The sequence below is a fragment of the Lolium rigidum genome, chromosome 3 (assembly GCF_022539505.1).
Source record: "Lolium rigidum isolate FL_2022 chromosome 3, APGP_CSIRO_Lrig_0.1, whole genome shotgun sequence".
In the NCBI taxonomy this organism is placed as follows: domain Eukaryota; kingdom Viridiplantae; phylum Streptophyta; class Magnoliopsida; order Poales; family Poaceae; genus Lolium; species Lolium rigidum.
The window spans coordinates 160,752,267-160,772,200 of NC_061510.1; the positions used below are offsets into that span (position 1 = coordinate 160,752,267).

The window sequence follows — 19,934 nt, forward strand, 5'->3', positions numbered from 1 at the left end:
TAGCTTGCTCCCCAAACAATCCCAAAAGGCTTGAATGCAAAAGAAACCTCCCCAAGATAAGCACTGCTACATTCGAGTAATACGGCCTTATCTCTGCACAGAACAATACATGAAAATAAATCAATCGGATCAGTGCAAAGCAAATGCACTGAATTGTTTCGCAAGCCTCAGTCGACATTTTTTTATATGACGAGGGGAGGAAGATGGTGCGTGCCCCCTGCTAATCCGTGTATAAATAGGGTTCTCGGGGCACAACTCTCCTCACACCAATCCATTCCCGTTCACCTGGTTTCACTATTTTGCGTTCACCCGGTTTCTTCCTCGTGGTGCGTTGCGTTTGTTGGGTTCTTCTGAAGAAGCGGAAGGTAAAGGAACATTTCTCCTGTCAATGATGCTTTGTTACTGTCTTGGTTGATTATAGAACAATGCTCTGCCAGTTTCGCTGCTGGTACAACTTACTCGCTGCAGCTAAAAACTCTGCTGCTAATGTAATGTCGATGCATGCCTGATCGAATATGATGGTGTCGGTGGGAATTTAGAAACTGACCAGCTATAACTCTGCTCATTTTCTTGGACTCACGAGCTAGAAAAAAAAATGTGGGGCTCGATTTGTTGAAGCCTGTGCTTTGATCTTAGGCAGGTTTCTTGTACTAGGGGGATAGTTGATAGTACTTGATAGCAGCAGCACTCATGGTGTGGATTCTCTGACGGTGTGATCTGTGTCGGCATCCACCTGAAGAGATCTGGTGGGGAAGCTTCCGGATCTGCGGTCCTAGCAAGCTCCCATCATTCTCTGGGTTTAAGGTTTCAGTTCCAAGTCATCAAGTGGATATCATTTTAGATCTAGCTAAAGTATTATACTTAGTATTATATTGATCATTTCTCTTGCTTCCCTCTGACAACTTCTATTGTCTTATCCGTTCCTTCTCGTGTGCTTCTGTCTGTATCGGAGAGCCGGGGAACACACTGACGGTTCTTTCTTGCTTGTGCAAATTATAGCCATGGTTAGCTTCAGATTATTTCTCTGTTAACTCCCACGGCTAGTGTTAATTTCCTTGTCATGGCCTGCAAGAAAGAAACCCCACGCTGATCTCATGTCCAGAAGGTTCTCGCATGCGTCACTCTTTGTCCTTGCCAGCAAGCTTCGGTTCCAACGGACGGCTACTGGAGCTCATGCAAGCCATCGGTGTCGGCGGGAGCAAGATGCTAAGAACTTGTTGCCTGGAGGCCACTGGGATTTCTTGTTGCTTTCTACCCTCAGATCTGTATAAATGCGCACCCTTCCCCTTCACCACTCATCAGTCCTCTCAAGCCTTCTTCCGTCTTGATTCTCGTATGCCTCTCAATCCTCTAGTTGGCGGCGTCGGTTCTTTTTTAGTTTTTCTGCAATTTCTGTTCAGTTCTGGTTCATATGTTCTTTGCATGTTTCTCAAATCTTACCGGTGTTTTCTGATAGAATGTCAGACGTGTGTCCGGGAAGACCGGGTGTTGTTCCTGGGTTTCTGGCTTGATTTATTTTATGGGGTTATATGATCTGAACTGAAGCTCTCGCTGATCTGCCGTGCAGGTTTGAGCAATGGGGGAAGCCGCCGGCGACCGTGTGCTGAGCCGCCTCCACAGCGTCAGGGAGCGCATCGGCGACTCCCTCTCCGCCCACCCCAATGAGCTCGTCGCCGTCTTCACCAGGTTTGACCCGATTTCCTTGTGCTGTACTCCCTCCGTTCAGTTTCGGCACTGTCATGAAACAAACCTGTCTATTCAGATTTTCCTGCTCTTGTCTGCTCTTATGAAATAACCATACATTTTGCCCTTAGCATGTTTCTTTTATATGTTTATGCCAGCTTGTAAGTAAATCTACTGATGACGATGTCAGGTGTTCCTTGCGCTACTGGAAATTTCTAGATAGTACTTAATTAGCTCTGCCCTAGTACTGAATAGTGATGACACACCATCTGATTTTTCGAAATTATGTGAACTGATATCTGATCTGACTGCATGTGCATTCTTAGATCCAATACTGTGCAACTAGATAGAATGATTACATTCCGTACTCTCCAGGTGCTAAGACTTCCTGAATATGGTGTACCAATTGGGTGTACATACCTAGAACTGACAAAATCTATGTAGCATAAGATCAGACTGACTCTCAAATAACTTCGTTAAGTCCATGCCTAGATCTGACAGGATCTATGTAGCATAAAGTCTAACTGAATCTCATAGCCAGGGCCATGTTTCTTATTCAGCAGGGTGGTGTGGAGAGCTTGTTACAATTTTGTTAAATTCAGTTGCAACTTCAAAACGACTTTTGTTTTCACATTTTGAATGCAATTTCCAATTCTTATGTACAGAAATATCGGTGGATCTTATGTGTTTTGAATTATGATAATTCTTTGTGCAGGCTGGTCAACCTTGGAAAGGGAATGCTGCAGCCCCACCAGATCATCGCTGAGTACAACACTGCAATCCCTGAAGCAGAGCGCGAGAAGCTCAAGGACGGCGCCTTCGAGGATGTACTGAGGGCAGCGCAGGTTTGCATCTAGCCCCTCATTGGACTTCAGTATCCATTTTTCACTTTATTTCTTGCTGTAATCAGTTGCACTGCTGTATATCATACAGGAGGCAATCGTCATCTCCCCATGGGTTGCACTTGCCATCCGCCCTAGGCCTGGTGTCTGGGAGTATGTGAGAGTCAACGTGAGCGAGCTTGCTGTCGAGGAGTTGAGTGTCCCTGAGTACTTGCAGTTCAAGGAACAGCTTGTGGAAGGAAGGTATAAAAAAACTGCACCATAGAATTGGGATACTTTACTGATCATTTGGTTCATTTACACCGATGATATTGGATAACATTGTGTAATTCTTTTATATTTCGGCAGCAACAAAGACTTTGTGCTTGAGCTGGACTTTGAGCCATTCAATGCCTCCTTCCCTCGTCCTTCCCTGTCGAAGTCCATTGGCAACGGTGTGCAGTTCCTCAATAGGCACCTGTCATCAAAGCTCTTCCATGACAAGGAGAGCATGTACCCTTTGCTCAATTTCCTCCGTGCACACAACTACAAGGGCATGGTAACATAATCTTTCATTTTTATCTTTGATCTTTATTTGAACTTCGCATTTAATGGAATAATGAAGATGTATTAAAACTTGTATGCTTCTTCCAGCCTATGATGATGAACGACAGAGTCCGCAGTCTAAGTGCTCTCCAGGGAGCTCTGAGGAAGGCCGAGGAGCATCTGTCTGGTCTTCCAGCAGACACCCCGTACTCGGACTTCCACCACAGGTACTTAATGATCATTTTTATGTCATTGCTGTAAGTTCTTGACTAGGAAGCACTAATATTACCGACTGTTCTTTTGATTGGACAAATACAGGTTCCAAGAACTTGGTTTGGAAAAGGGCTGGGGTGATTGTGCCAAGCGTGCGCAAGAGACCCTTCACCTGCTCCTCGACCTTCTTGAGGCACCTGACCCGTCCACACTTGAGAAGTTCCTTGGTACAATCCCAATGGTGTTCAATGTTGTCATCCTCTCTCCACATGGTTACTTTGCACAAGCCAATGTCCTGGGGTACCCTGACACCGGAGGGCAGGTAAAATCCTGCATAGTTTTGGCATGAATACATGGTCATTTGACTAGACTTGTTCTCATTAATCTTTGTGCTACGATTCCCCAAAGGTTGTCTACATTTTGGATCAAGTCCGTGCTATGGAGAATGAGATGCTTTTGAGGATCAAGCAGCAAGGACTCGACATCACACCACGGATCCTTATTGTAAGTCTGATATCTCATGATAAAATAAAAATGTTCATCTATTTCGTTATGAAACACAACATTTTCCTTTTTGGCCCTGCAGGTTACAAGGCTTCTCCCTGATGCAACCGGCACGACCTGCGGTCAGCGTCTTGAGAAGGTCCTCGGTACTGAGCACACCCACATCCTTCGTGTGCCATTCAGAACTGAAAATGGAATTGTTCGCAAATGGATCTCACGTTTTGAAGTCTGGCCATACCTGGAGACTTTCACTGATGTAGATACCTAACCTCAACATCATACCTTTTTCGGCACTCATTTTGTTAACACAAATATCTTATTGACTCTTTCCCTGTTTCTGCAGGATGTGGCGCACGAGATTTCTGGAGAGCTCCAGGCCAACCCTGACCTGATCATCGGAAATTACAGTGATGGAAACCTTGTTGCATGTTTGCTTGCACACAAGATGGGCGTTACTCATGTATGAATTATGTTTACTTTTCTGTTGGGAATATATTTACCTCATATATATTGATAATTTTTCTGATGTTACCTTGGCCGTTCGTTGGTATGCAGTGTACCATTGCCCATGCGCTTGAGAAAACCAAGTACCCCAATTCTGACCTGTACTGGAAGAAGTTTGAGGATCACTACCACTTCTCATGCCAGTTCACCACTGACTTGATTGCAATGAACCACGCGGACTTCATCATCACAAGTACCTTCCAAGAGATTGCTGGAAAGTAATATTTCTGTACAACTAAACTTTTGTTGTTCATATTCATTTCAGTGTTGTTGTGAAATGTATTTATCTTTTCATGATCTAATGAAAATTCTTCCTTTTCAGCAAGGACACCGTTGGTCAGTACGAGTCTCACATGGCATTCACGATGCCTGGAATGTACCGTGTTGTCCACGGTATCGATGTTTTTGATCCCAAGTTTAACATAGTTTCGCCTGGTGCGGACATGTCCATCTACTTCCCGTACTCAGAGTCACAAAGGAGGCTCACCTCACTCCACCCAGAGATTGAGGAGCTACTCTACAGTGATGTCGACAACGATGAGCACAAGTAAGAAGTGTGGAATTGTTTCTTACTGCTTGTTCTGCATTCGTGGATTGCCTGCATTGCTGTTAATCTGACTAGATTACATTGTGCAGGTTTGTTCTGAAGGACAGGAACAAGCCAATCATCTTCTCGATGGCTCGTCTGGACCGTGTCAAGAACTTGACTGGTCTGGTTGAGTTGTATGGCCGGAACCCTCGCTTGCAGGAGCTTGTTAACCTTGTGGTTGTTTGTGGTGACCATGGCAACCCATCAAAGGACAAGGAGGAGCAGGCTGAGTTCAAAAAGATGTTTGACCTTATTGAGCAGTACAACCTGAATGGCCATATCCGCTGGATCTCTGCTCAGATGAACCGTGTCCGTAATGCTGAGCTCTATCGCTACATCTGTGACACCAAGGGTGCTTTTGTGCAGGTACCTACATGTTGCATAAACAGAATCATTTGCCTTGTAAAAAATCTTTGTTCTCATATGCTTCCTTTCTGTGTAGCCTGCATTCTATGAGGCTTTTGGACTAACTGTCATCGAGGCCATGACCTGTGGTCTTCCAACATTTGCAACTGCATATGGTGGTCCAGCTGAGATCATCGTGAACGGTGTCTCCGGCTACCACATTGATCCTTACCAGGGTGACAAGGCCTCGGCTCTGCTCGTTGAGTTCTTTGAGAAGTGCCAGGGAGACCACAGCCACTGGACCAAGATCTCACTGGGAGGGCTTCAGCGTATTGAGGAGAAGTATGCAACTTATTTTAGTCACTGATTTCTATTTCTGAATTTTACCGTTTTGCAACTAACTAAACACTGTCATTTGACCCATGTTATTCAGATACACCTGGAAGCTTTACTCTGAGAGGCTGATGACCCTCACCGGTGTCTATGGCTTCTGGAAGTACGTCTCCAACCTCGAGAGGCGCGAGACCCGCCGCTACCTGGAAATGTTGTACGCGCTCAAGTACCGCACCATGGCCAGCACTGTTCCATTGGCTGTCGAGGGGGAGCCCTCGAGCAAGTGATCTGGCCACCTCTCGGCCGGAAGAAGAAGAAGAAGGGTGTTCGATTTCTGAAAGATTTGAGATTTGAGAATGCGTTGGTTTTCTTCCTAGGCGCTGCTCTTTTAGAGTTAAGGTCGAGTTGATGTGCTAGTTTGATTCAGCAGTGGGAGTGAGTCGAGACAGAAGGATGTGGTGTGTGCCAGTATTGTTGGTGCTTTTCGTGTTCTTTGGATGTTACCCTTGAATAATAGTAGCGGCCTTGGCGCCGTTTGTGAAATAATAGTAGCATCCTTGCTCGTTGCCAAGAAAATCTTTGTTTTTTTTTCTCTTGAACAAGTGGCAAAGCGACCTCTGCATCTATCTCTGTCATTGATATTTAGCTCTGTTGCGGTGCACTAGATACCTTACATTGCTCTAGAGAAGAGCAATAAAAGCCCGACCATGTGATTGCTGTAAATTCTAACAACACAATTTAAAAATTACAAAATTTGCGAATAATGAATGTTACTACCTCCATCCCAAAACTTAAGGTCTTTTTTTTTTAAATCAAACCAAGTAAAGTTTGATCAAACTTTTGGAAGAAATCTATCAACAAATATGATATTTTGTAGTATCATATGAAAATATATTTTATTATCTATCTAATGATATTGATTTTCTATTTTGCATTTTAATGATTTTTAATACAAACTTGGTCAAACTTGACATAGTTCGTTCGACTTTCTAAAAAATACAAGTCTTAAGCTTTGGGATGTGGGTAATACTTATTTCAGCTTAACAACAAACATTGTTGGGTTCACCGTCGGTCCAAAAAAGGTTTTTTGTGTTAGTGTTAATCACTTAATCTAGATTTTTGCATGTATTGCTTACTTATAGTGTATTTTTTAAATCTAGTCTTCATTTTACCGAGCCGGTTTCGCATGAGATGGTCCCAGCCAGTCCGTCAGCCACCCCCCACCCCACCCCCAAGCAGACAAACATTTTATGTAAATTCGACCATATTAGGTAGAGTGGGGATTGAAGGGCCTTTTTCCATTCACATGATTTTTAAAAGCCCTGGAATATGAAAAGCCTAGGATTGCAAAGTCATGCAAACTCCAATCCTTCATCATTTCTTATGCACTGAAGTTTATTTGATTCCATCACAGAAAAACCAAAGAATTTCATAAAAGTGTTTTTTCTGAAATATAATACAAATGATTCAATAGAGAAAATATTACTACAAGATTCAATCATGCGAATCAAACAACCACCGTAAAAAATATATAAGAATTTAAATCCTCCAAATTTCTATGAAAATTTTCTAGAGTAAGAATTTTAAAAGCCGCCATAGGCCGGAAGAGTATTCGATGGATTGGGTGAGAGGCACCAACCTACAATACCGAATCCCCTCTAGATAAAGTTACAGCGCTAGTACGCCGCCTGTCTAAAAATAATTCACAAATTGTATCTAAATTTAAATGTATATCTTGCCCTTCATTCAAGAAAACCATAGGGCGACCTAATTTTTGCAGAAATCCCCTTGTTTCTTTTTTGAGGGAAGAAATTCCTTGTTAAGCGTAACTACGACCGCCTTGGGCGAATATGCTATATAGACCCTAAAAAGAGGGCGAGAGAGAGAACAACAGACAGATAAGAGTTCCTCCTGTCGTCGCCGAGGTTTCTCCGGCGGAATCCAGTGCAAGGCAAGGAGGCAGCAAGATGACTCATATCCTTATCTTTCTCAATTAGATCTATGCGCGTCCTGTTATTCTCATCTTGTTCCTGTGAATTACTTTATGCGTGGTGCTGTTTTCAATTCCTGGTGATTCCTTCTTCGTCTTGCTCTGTTTCCTCCTTGACTTCGTGAGCGGCGGCGCACGGGGCAGCCAGAGGGAGCGCGACCGCGAGCGCGCGGCGGCGAGGAAGCCCAACTCCAAGAACGGCGGGGACGGCCTCACCCCGGAGCAGCGCCGCGAGAGGTTTGTTTCTTTTCTCCATGATCTCCTCCGATTGGTTCCACCACGGTTGAATCTTGGATGGGCGGTCTGACCCGTTGCCGATCCGGATCCTGCATCTGTTGTTGCCGCAGGGACAAGAAGGCACTGGAGGAGAAGGCCGCCAAGAAGGCGGCACAGGCTTCTGGGAGCGCCGCCGGGTCCTCCACGGACACCAAGAATAAAGATGCCAAGAAGTAGGTCTCGCCGGATCCGACCCTGCGATGGCGCCGCCGCATTATTACGATTCCCAGTGACATAAGTTTGTACCTTTGCATCTGTGGATCCTTTATGCCTCAATAATGGTTAAACTATTCTCGGATGCAATGTAAGTTGGGTCACTAGTTTTCTGAAATCCTGAATTCACGATATTAATAAGCAGTGTTCTGGTTCTGTGAGCTATTTTCCGTTCAGTCTATGATTTTACTGGCACACTTTCGTTGTGATATTGCTAAGCTGTGGAATATTTTACATGCTATTGTCAGGCTAAGATTTGTGACTACAATAACCTGTACTCTAGAACCTAAACCAAATAGTGGGAAAATGGGAGCATGGCTGATTATTTTCTTTGATTAAATATCAATATGCGATAGAAGTTATGCAACATATTTACGGGTTTTCAGATCTTTTTGCTACACTTAATAGCGTATATCCTTGAAAACAATGGAGATAGTCAAATTTGGAACAATCTCAATGTTCTGATGTAATTTGATTAAATCCTAGTATCAAATATGATATTGAGCTGTCATTCCTACGATCCCCGTGTTTTGAACACCAGATATTCTCAATTTCTGATTAATTAGTTTAGTATTTTAATTTTATAAACGCAAAAACATCTTTGCCTCAATGTTGGGAAAACTGGCAATTTTATCATGACATACATAACATGGAGAATAAATATGAGGCATATCGGAAGATAATAGTAATGCAGTACTTTTTGAAGATATTTCGTAGTCAGTCATTCCATTGGATAAATAATTTTCATAGCTGTAAGTATATTTGCAATTTGTATTAATGCAAACTCTATGTTCTTTATGTTGCATCTAAAGCATTAGCCGTCAAGACAGAACTGGCAATACATGAATGCAACTAGCGGTGGTTATGAAAAAAATTTACTAAGATATGTTTTAACAAGGATTAAGAGTGGTATTGTAATGCATGACTACTTAACTATAGATCCACTGCAAATATGAGTAGCACATTATTGCAGTGGAACTGCCTTGTTCACATAAACCCAGCAATGGATACTGTTATTCATGTCTATGCATATCTGGTCATTAGGTACGTAGAACATTTTGTTTGTGTTGAGAGATCATACACATATCATTGCAATAGTAAATAAGTTTGATGGAAATGAGAGTTTGCCATTTCTTGCTATACTTCCTATTGCAAGCTCAGTCTATTAGCAAGGGTGGAGATAATTTGTTTGATTGACAAAATAAGGATGGCTGCGCCAAATACTTAGCCTTGTTGTGTAAGCTCCTGTGTGGACACCGTCCATACTCCATATTAACCATACTGTGTTGTTACTAGATCACTGATGATGTGTTGTCTCGCCCGTCTATTTGTGCACGAGAATGGTTGTTAGTGATGTGATATATACAGTAAGGATGCGAGTTATGTAAGGACTGGTTGGAGAAGGAATTGCTTGTTGTTAGGAACATGGAAGGGAGACAACCTGAAAGTTTGTAGGTAGCCAAATATGAGTGGAACTTTTCTCTAACTAGATGTTTCAGTAACAAATTTGTGTAGCATCAAGTTTTTAAGATCAAAACCTTCCAGTCATAGCCAACTTTGGTGACAGTAAAGTTGAACAGTTGCAATCTTAAACTCAAAGCACATTTCGTGTTTGCACCAAATTTGTGCTGGAACAATAGATATACAAGCAAGCAGAGAGTTACAAATAGCTCGAATTCTTTCATATTAACTTTAGAGATTCACTTTTGCTTCTCGTAGAATGCCACGAAGACAGGTAGCAACTTCAGTGAATGAAGGTCTTTGCGAAGGTTCAGTTGACCAACATTGCTCCATCAGTTTCCTCCATTCCGGGTTACATGAAGTTGGCACTGGTGGCCTCAGCGTGTTACTCAAAATACCCCCTGCACACTCCCATCGTTAACATTTAAATTTTCCATTCCTACTTTAGGATGCATAGAGAAGAATACGCGGAACATTATATTATGGGAAAATTCATGGAATCCTGGTAGATTTTAATAACTGACCAGGAACTGCCTACTTTCCTGATTATCATGAGTAACTGGGATTCTGGGACAAGGTCGGGCAGAGCTATCATGCCATGTTTTTACTAATCTTGCAGTTTTATCTGTTTTTTCTATTTTTCGTTTGGTAAATTATTGGGAAAAACTACAATTTCTATTGACCTTCGATACATCAAATACTAGTTTTTTTTGTAAAAATTCTGACCATATAAAAGAGGCTAAACATGGATATCCAATAGACCATGATTGGAATTAGACCAGGCTCGCAGGCTGACCGTTTTCTGGTTGCAAAATTATTACACCTTATTAGACAGTTACCACTGGAACCTAGTATCAATATACTTTGAGCATTTTAATTTCTAATTACATACACAGACACATGGTTGAAGTCAAAATTTCTTTGTTATAGAGTCATGGGTTTCAGTGAGAGTGTGTGTGTAAGTAGGATGACAAGTAGGGCTACTGGCAGTAAATGTATTTATAGAAGTAAAACTTTTGCTTGTACGGCTATCTCTTTTGGTTCACTGAACTTGAGAACTACATCATGCTTGTTTAGGGAAATGACATTGATATAGAATGTTTTAAGTAATTCAGAAGAAAATATTCCTTCTGTTATACATGATCTTACTGTATGCATACCTATGACTCCTCCATAGTGCATGCCATCATATGGATCCTCGCCGGTGAGAATTTCCCACATCACAACTCCAAAAGAATAGACATCAACCTGCGTTTTCATAAAAAGCTATATTTGAGTACAATTTAGATACTTCACAAAATTCTTGCGATGTGCTTTAGTTTTTACACTTTCTTGTGTTCATGAACCATACAAATAATCCTCTAGTTCTTGTTGAAAGTGAGTGCTCGTTAGTTGATATATACTAGTATAACTCTCACTGAACAAGTCAAGTATCTTCACCACGACAGAAACTTCTAAAAGGTTACATTCATGTGAGAATGACTGATAAGTATAATTTGTACATATACCTTTGTGCACAATATCAAGTGAAATCGTGAAACACACACAATGCCTTTTTTTTTTTGCTGCTTATAACATCTTCACACTTCGAGTCATTAAAAAGATTCAGAATAATACCTTTTCAGATACTTTAGTGCCACTCATTGTCAGCAATTCTGGGGCCATCCATGGAAGAGTTCCTCTCATTCCACCAGAAACCATGGTGGCTTGTTTCATTTTCGATAAACCAAAATCAGCAACCTGTAGTTGCTTCTCTGTTATGCCCATCATTTATATGCAAAAGTCCATCGTACATACATGAACATGATTCATAAATTTATAGCATCTTGCCCTACTTGTCTGCATTCAAAACATAAAATTATTTTAAAAAGCTTATGCTACTGGAATACCTTGCATATGGGACGAGAGGGATCCTTAACATTCACCAGCAGGTTATCACTTTTCAGATCGAAGTGGACAATGTCCTTGGAGTGCAAGTATTCCATTCCAATGGCTGCATCCATTGCAACAAGTATCCTCTTGCGCCAATCAAGATATTTGTCCTTGCGACCGAGTACTTTTTTTAGAGACCCATTGACCATGAATTCTGTTACAGTAGCTAATGTCCCCCCTGGCCCGTTGTTTACGACACCGTAAAGTGCCAGAATGTTGGGGTGATGAAGTTTTGAGATGATAGCGGCCTCTCTCCAAAATTCGGTTATCTGCATGATAAGATATGTATAATGATGGATACATGTTGCATTTCTCCCTCTCAACCCTTGCAGTTTATGTTACAAATTAGATGTCCATGTGCAATACACTTTTCTTTCAACATATAATGCACTGGCTGAAATAGTACGATCAGATTATTCGTCTAAAATTATCCATGCTAATGATTATAATTATGCCAAATGGTACAAGAAAGCTTTAGCACACTCTTATTGGAGCAAAATTTGTGGTGTGGACTGACTTGTTAGGTCGACTAATGAGAATTCTCCTTAATCAAGACAAGATGTGTTCCGGCGGAGCTTACATTCAACGAACAGTTCTCCGTACAATCCATGTATGCTGATTGGGAGGGATATTTTGATAAAGGACAATCTTGTAAAGCACAACTTGAAGGCAAATAAAAATTGTTTCTTCTTTTATGGAGAAAAATGGATATAACATTTGTTCATCGAATGCCCAGCTTGACACCCGATGTCGCGGATTGTTTATTTGGCTTTGACCTCTCCACGTAGAAGTATATCAAATATGTTTTGTAATTGATTTTCGAGGATGCATAGACCAATAAAGACTCAAATTTTAGTTGGAATGTGTGTTTTATGGTTGTCTAAATAATGTTGTCGCAATGATGTTGTTTTTTAAATACAACGATTTTCGGAAATTCAATTCGGCTCCCGGGTGCGTATGCTCCCTCTACTAAAAAGTTATATTTTGAAATGTCGACAAATTTGGACGAAAAATTCTACATGTACATCTTCATAATATACATGCGTTCGTCAAGTTTCACGAAAAACCAATATTTTGTGTGGTCTATATAAAAAAGAGAAAGTTTATCTTGTGAAAAGCATTATTTTTAGCACTGAATTTTGTCTTTTTTACACACGTCACATGATAAGTTGATTTTTTATGAAACGACTTTATGAGCACGTAGCACGTGAAGATGTACGTGCGAACTTTTAGTTTCAATTTTTTTAAAATTTAAAATGTATGTAAGATGCATTTCGAAATATAGAGAGCATATGGACCCATGTTCCAAAACACCGCTCCCCAACGATTTTGTAGTTCTTTCTTCTTTGTAAGCTATTTCATACGGCTACCCACTGGATCTATGCTTAGTTTTTGCTACATCATGTGGAGGTTTTGGGATACTCTGGTTTCTTGATTTTGCTCTTGAAGATGGTGGCATGAGATTAAAAAAAACAGAGGAAGCATAAGATTTGGTCATAGTATCTATCTCTTTACCTGGTAAATTTGTGAAACTAGTACCCTTGACTGAACTTCAAATAATGGGCTGATGGGCTGCCCAATACGAAGCTTTCCTATCAAGTATCTCGGTTTGCCGCTCTCAGTAACAAGGCTTTCGAAGACTGATCTTCAGCCGTTGGTGGATAAGGTCGCAAGTGCAGTTCCTTCTTGGACGGCGGCGCTGATGAAGAAAAGTGGCAGGTTAGTTTACATCAATGCCAAGCTTGCCGCTTCACCGATTTACCACATGCTCTCCCTCGATCTCCCGCCTTGGTTTTTCTCCACGATCAACAAGCTACTCCGGGGATTCTTCTGGTCTGCCACATCTGAAGCGAGGAGGGGGCACTGTGTCGTTGCCTGGGACACAGTCTGCACCCCAAAGGACCTTGGTGGTCTGGGTATGAAGAACCTGAGAATTCTGAATTACGCCTTGCGCATGCGATGGAGATGGCTTGCTCTGACTGAGGAAGATAAACCTTGGGATGGCCTGAAGTTCCGGATATCATCGGAAGCGGAAGAGATGTTCCAGACTTGCACCAAGTTTGAGATCGGCAACGGTGCTAAAATCAGGTTTTGGTCAGATAGATGGCTCGACGGTCGCAGCATTGAGCAGATGGCACCCAATCTGATGGCTTTGATTAGGCCAGGTGCAAGAGAATTGACTGTGGCCATGGCATTAGCTAACGACAGGTGGGTCTCAGAGATCAGAGGGACGCCGCCCATCCCTGCAATCGCGGAATATCTGGACATCTATGATCTGCTACAAGGGATACAACTCAGCGGTGATGCTGACCGATTCACGTGGAAACTATCGACCACGGGTAGATACAGCGCTCGATCAGCTTACCTGGCGTTTTTCTCGGGAAGAACTAAGGAATTGGCAGCGAAGGAACTATGGTCGGCTGGAGGCCCTTTATCTCACAAGATTCATATGTGGTTTGCTATCCGCAACCGTCTGTGGACGGCTGATCGCCTGGCCAGAAGGGGGTTGGAACACCCGGCGGAGTGCGTGCTTTGCTGCCAGGAGCAAGAAACGGTGGACCACATCACGGTTCAATGTTCCTTTTCCAGACAGGTTTGGTACATGCTGCTCCTTGACTACAGACTACACCGTTTCACCCCTGCTATCACCTCTGAAATTGCACCTTGGTGGACAACGCTTTCCGACGCTGTACCGAGGAGCAGACGGAAGGAAATCAACACACTCGTTTTGCTAGTGGCTAGGTCTATCTGGTTGGAAAGAAATAGTAGAGTGTTTGACAAGTTCGCCACTTTGCCGGCTGAGGTTTGTAGGAAAATCAGAGAAGAGTTTGTGCTTTGGAAAAAAGCCAAGCTGTGTGGAGTGGAGGCTTTGGGTGAGTAGTCCCCTTAGGGTGTGGATCTGTGGCTGAGGCCAGATCGCATGTGATCTGAGACTCAATTCTCTTGTACATGATGTTTTTTCCCCTCCCTATCTTAATATAGAAGACACGCGGTTCTCGCGCGTGTTCTTGAAAAAAAAACTTCAAATAATGCGGGTGAAATCATATAGGCTTACCAGTTTATCTGCCTGTGATGATGGGTACGAAAAACAATTGTTATTTATCCGTTTTATGGCAACATCTGTTCCCCTCCATTTTCCATGAAAAACAGTTCCAAATGCTCCAGAGCCCATCTCACGGAGATCTTCGAGGTCTTCGTTGCTTATTATCTGCCATTTGTATGAGATCAATTTTAGGAACAAGTACTTGTATAATGAAGAAGTTAGAAATCTATGTGAAGACATTCTGACAAATCTCCTTTTATATACTTTTGAGATAAAAAAATTCGTACCAGTGCCTTTTTAGCTTGATATGCTTATGTTACAGATTGGATGTGAAATTAACTACAAACCTGGACATTGCTTATAAGATCTCTGCCCAATAGTGCATTTGCAGGCAGAGATTGTTCAGTGCTCTTGGTTTCACGTAGCTGCCAGTAGAAAGAGAGTCAGAAGTTATACACTAAATTGTTTCAGATATGCCACATGAAACAGGATGTGTAGATGTACCGCAGGCTCTGATATTGATGGTGCAGCATTATCTTTAGCTTCTGCTAGTGTAGTTCTGATTTGAGGATTAATGGTACCAGTACCAACTGATCGAAATCGAGCGATTTCTGATGAATGTTCATCTGGTCCTGGACTGCTGGGTCGTTCTTGTATTCTCTCACTTGAAGCACGCACCAGAATATTTGGTTGCAGATTTGTTGTTTTGTCGGAAGATGCAAAAGCAAAAGGAAGTAGTACTGCTTCGCCGCTATAGCCGACCGGTGTAGAAGTAACTGCAGGCTGGTTCTTCTGCATGCTGCTGGTTGCAGCTGTCGACTCCATATACTGCAAGTTTGTACTGATGTTGCAACCAGGAGTACAAGATTCATGACCGGGTTCTGAGATCTCCACCTTTTTGTGCAATTGGAAGTTGTTGATCTTCCTAGTCAGTGGGTCTTCTGCTGAGTGGAATATAGCTTCTTCTTGGGCAACAATCCTTGTTGATTTTATCGTGTTCTCATCAGTGCCTTGTTGGTTGACTGTGATCTGGGAACCCCTTGGTGACAAAGATGCAGGCATTTCGTAGGCAGACCGACCTGTATGTGGTGGCACCGGGAATTTTTTGTTTTTAGACGATGGCTGTGTCGCCACACTACTGTTGCCTAATGGGGCCGTTTGCTGTTTCCTTGGTGATATTTTCTCCTGTACCCCAGTAGCTTCATGGCTCTTTCCGAAAGATTCCGTGGCAGTCTGTTGCTGATGCCCTGAGACAGCGAGACCACCGCTTTTCTGTGTCTTGGATTCAGGAGGCACAGATGCACCATGGTAAGCTTTATCAATATTGCTGGTTGCAGAGATCACGTTACCTTCAGTGCTGTGTGCCTTGTAATCTTGGTTAGCCATCCGTCTCTCGGAACTTGGAGACATCTTCTCCAACTGACCACTTGATGTCTTTGGTGGCGCCATGATACTCTGCAAGGGCTTCGTTCTGATGGACACTGGAGCTTCCTCTGTTCTGCCTGCCGGCAATCCTTCCACGTTGTTGCCAAACATCAGCTGGTCTAGGTCATTGACTGAAGATCTGCCGAGGCTATGTGCTCTCAGTTCATCATAAACTGGTGCGATGACCCCGTTGATAAGAGCAATGAACTGTGCTTCCTTTTCTGCATTGGATGAGCCTTGTACGATGAAATGCACATGACGCTCATCGTCGTTGCCAGAGAAGAGATACATGGTTAGCATTTCTCTGCTTCTTTCTAGCACAATGCACTCATCAATCATATGCCGAAGGTCATCATCAGAGGTGATGGAAATGAGCATGCTCACTTGCTCCCCAGGGATGTGGTACTTTATCGTGTGGGCTCTCCTTATCAATCTTGTTGTCTTCAAGATGAACTCTTGCCAGGAAATGTCCCGGCTGATTTTAATCAGATGCCTGTTACCACCAATATACCGAAGCTCGCCATCGCTTGGCCTTGGCAAGAACCTACCACCAAAGTTGCAAATAAGCTTTATCTTCATTGGTTTAACATCATAGTAATCTCGAGGGAACCGTGATCCTTGGTTGCTAGTGACACTGAATGGAGCAGATGTTGGCAGATCCTTTGGCGCTTTCAGATCATAAATGTTAAGTTGTTCCACCCAGTCCATGTTTACTGCTTTGGGTGTTCTTCTCCTTGGAGAGAATCAGAACGGAGGATTCCTTGTCTTTTCTCTCTCTTGCATAAATTCAAGAAGAAAAAAATCCCTCACCCGTCTGCCCCTAGGAGTTCAGTACATGGTGTTGGTCCTATTTCACCTAGAACTTCATAGACCCAGGACCCAGCGTCTTGGGGGGATTCGATGAAAAATTCTTGTCAGAACTTTTGATCTGCAGGGACAAGACATTCGATTAAGAATTTACATGTTCCTACCAAGCCATGATAAGAATGGTAGATAAACACACTTAACTACAAGAACACTGCAGCAAATAATCAGTTTTTGGAAGTAAGAGTGCTAACAATCGTGAAACATAACTGGTTTTTCCATTAAGCCGTGTTACAAGAATTTGAGTCGGCCAAAGTTAAGATATACAAAAAATAATACAGAAGCTTAATAGAAAAGAAAGAACCGAAGAGAGGTTACTGACCTCTTGAGAGTTCAGGCAACAGGTTCAGAATGCTTGCCTCAGTGCCAATGGTGTGTGAGACACTAATATGAACAGGTGAGTGGACTCGAAGGTTGGAATGATTGTTTTTTGGGGCAAGATAGATAGGAGTTGGTGAGTTACTGACTCACCTTTGAAGCAATGGGTCGGGTCATGTCTGCGTCCACCGCATGTCAGCCACACATCCGTGGCAGTTCTTCTAACTGCAACTGACTCTTCTTGTCATTAGGTTTTGTTGAACTATGTATGATTACTAGTGCTAAATACTTTTATTCATGTAGACTATTCAAGAAGATTCCAGCCTCAGCTGCCACTTAACCTGGGGCAAGGGGCGGCCCTTCTAAATACCTTGGTTGTCGTTTTCAGATGGCAACGTGATATAAACCACCGTCAGCATAATTTTTAAATGATCCAGCTTTGGTCAAAGTTTTGTTGTACACTATACTATAAGGCCGCCCACAAGCCAGTTGCATTTGTAATTTTCGTTCCAGTTGATGATAATATACTCTTCAATTTGCATGTTACTTGCAGTTGCAGGTGAGTAGTGGCTGTCATTCCAAGGGTGAAAATTCGTACTAATGCACAAAGCTTCAACGTACCTTTCCCTGGTAAAGGCAAAGTTTTCTGGTTGACCTATGATTCTTTTACTAACGAAGTCCAAACATTTGATCCCTTTTCACTGTGTTTCATCTGTGTTATCTTTCAGGTCTCATCAATTTTCACTTGTTGGCTGTTCAAAATAGTTTAATGGACGGGGCAAGATCAGGCCATCCTCTCGGCCATACAATACTCGTTCGGCGAGGGTGTCGCCGATCTGATCCTCTTCGCCACGACTTCCAATGAGGCGTGGGGCACTTTGGAGGACAGCTTTGCGTTTCCGTGCCTAGAGCGGGCTGATGCGATCCACTGCCAGCTCGGCGACACCAACAAGCGGGACCTCTCGGTGACTGCCTACTTCAATTAGGTCAAATCCTTGGCTGACACGTTGTCCTCCATCGTCTGGCCTCTTCAGGACTCCGAGTTCACATCATTCATCATCAACGGTCTCTATGGCGAGTACGACTCTCTCATTGGGAACATCAACGGGCGTGACACGTCTATTCAGCTGCATGATCTTTACATGTGTCTTCTCAGCACTGAGCAATATGTCGATGCTCGTCATGCGGCCAAGGTCTACTCTGACATCTCCTCGGCGACCCCTATGTACAAAAGTGGCTCACACACACCTTACTACGCTCCTCCAACTCCGAAGCCGTTGCTTCCCTTACCGACACCGACCAAGTCAGCCCCTGTTGCACCGTTGGGTTCCACCATTCGTGTCTGCCCCAAGCACGAGTGCTAACTATGTGGTCGTGGGGGCCATCTCGCCTCGAAGTGCCACAGATGCTTCCGAGCTTCCTCGGCATTGGAAAAATGATCATGGCAACGAGCGTCAAGCCGTGATGGCGGATAAGGAATACGCTCAGTCCTACCTAGTTGATCCCCATAGGTAAGGGTGGACACGAGCCAGCTCGGGCTGGGCTCAGTCCGAGCCTGCTTTTAGCTCGCTCTAAATCGGCTCGGCTCGGGCTGGCTCGTTTGTTCCACGAGCTCGAAAAATGGGCTCGGCTCGAGCTTGACGGAAACTCGGGCTGGCTCGCGAGCTGGGTGCCTATAGTCACCGCCATGTGGGCCCCACGGTGGAGGACCATGGGTAGCAGTAGAGGAGACCTAGCGGCGACGCACGTGCTTGTGGCGCGACCCGGACGACGCCGGCACCGGTGAGATCCCGTCGTGCCCGTTCGGTGACGCGGAAGAAACGTCGGCGATGAGAGTCGGGCGGTGGTGCTGATGTGGACGGAGAAGAAGATGGGGGAGCTGCCCTGGACGGAGACGTCGCCTTGGCGTGCGCGGTCAACCGGCGGTGGAGAATCAGCCCAGTTCGTCACTCTTTTACCGGCGGCGGCTAAGAGTACGGAAGTGGGAGAACGGAAGAGGAGGCAACGACAGAGACGACCATATCCTGTTTCTGTGCTGGAAGCGTACCCTAGAGCATCGCTCAATCTCCTAAACAGGCCATGAATCAGCCCAGTTCGTCACTTCTATTCTTAGAGAAAAAAAAATCACGAGCTAACGGGCTGGCTCGGGCCGAGCCGGGCGAGCTTTTAGCCCGCTACTGTCCAGAAAAATAGGCTCGGCTCGGGCTGCGTCTAACACGGGCCGAGCCCAAAACGGGCCGAGCCAGGAAAAGCTCGGGCCGAGGCTCGGCCCGAACATCCAGCCTTACCTACAGGTACATGGATATTGGTACTATGTGGATCACGTGACGAGCAAGCTTGGCAGACTCAACATGCATGAGTAGTACAAGGGACTGATAACGTTCACCTCGCCAATGGGATATGTATGCACATCTTTCGTATTGGTCAAGCATCCTTTCTCACTAGTCATGCCAGCAGGAAACTCCAGCTTCGTGATATTTTTCGTGTTCCTTCTGTTACTCTTAACTTGCTATCAGTTTCTATACTTACTCATGATAATAATATCTTTGTCGAATTCCACACGTTTGATCTTTTTGTTAAGGATTGGGCCACGATGGACATTCTACTTATCGGTTGTGTTGCCATGGTCTTACCACCTCGATGTGCCCACCGTCTCTCAGGTTTTCACTGGAGTTCGAGTCTCGTAGTCATAGTGGCATGCTCGCCTCGGTCAACCCATCACTCCAATAGTCATTCATGTTCTACATCGTCACGAGCCCTATGGAGTCTAGTAATAAAGATGTAGCAGTAAGGCTACATCAACTTCCTTTTAGATGTTTGTCAGGAAGGCAAGAGTCATCAACTTTCTTTTTCTTTGTCTAGTGGAGAAGTTCA

At 43.7% G+C, this 19,934-nt stretch overlaps 3 protein-coding genes across 3 annotated transcripts; 2 read left to right on the plus strand and 1 right to left on the minus strand.

Annotated features, from left to right (window-relative positions):
* Positions 1-276: 276 nt before the first annotated feature.
* On the plus strand, positions 277-6,095 carry LOC124702603 (sucrose synthase 1). The gene is made up of 15 exons (XM_047234766.1): positions 277-365; positions 1,568-1,686; positions 2,399-2,528; positions 2,617-2,768; positions 2,874-3,063; positions 3,159-3,277; positions 3,369-3,585; positions 3,672-3,767; positions 3,850-4,023; positions 4,111-4,227; positions 4,323-4,489; positions 4,594-4,818; positions 4,908-5,226; positions 5,303-5,547; positions 5,639-6,095. The coding sequence occupies exons 2-15, from the start codon at positions 1,577-1,579 to the stop codon at positions 5,823-5,825; spliced, it is 2,448 nt and encodes an 815-aa protein (XP_047090722.1). The 5' UTR covers positions 277-365; positions 1,568-1,576; the 3' UTR covers positions 5,826-6,095.
* A 1,316-nt stretch (positions 6,096-7,411) lies between these two features.
* Positions 7,412-8,182, plus strand: LOC124702604. The gene is made up of 3 exons (XM_047234767.1): positions 7,412-7,512; positions 7,666-7,765; positions 7,876-8,182. Exons 1-3 carry the CDS (start codon positions 7,506-7,508, stop codon positions 7,979-7,981), a joined length of 213 nt encoding a protein of 70 aa, XP_047090723.1. The 5' UTR covers positions 7,412-7,505; the 3' UTR covers positions 7,982-8,182.
* Positions 8,183-9,597: 1,415 nt separating this feature from the next.
* LOC124702602 (probable serine/threonine-protein kinase SIS8) lies at positions 9,598-17,297 on the minus strand. Its single transcript, XM_047234765.1, has 9 exons — positions 17,214-17,297; positions 17,065-17,126; positions 14,958-16,806; positions 14,801-14,878; positions 14,466-14,618; positions 11,368-11,679; positions 11,096-11,218; positions 10,639-10,726; positions 9,598-9,879 (listed from the first exon to the last, which is right to left on the minus strand). The coding sequence occupies exons 3-9, from the start codon at positions 16,584-16,586 to the stop codon at positions 9,710-9,712; spliced, it is 2,553 nt and encodes an 850-aa protein (XP_047090721.1). The 5' UTR covers positions 16,587-16,806; positions 17,065-17,126; positions 17,214-17,297; the 3' UTR covers positions 9,598-9,709.
* Between the last annotated feature and the right edge of the window lie 2,637 nt (positions 17,298-19,934).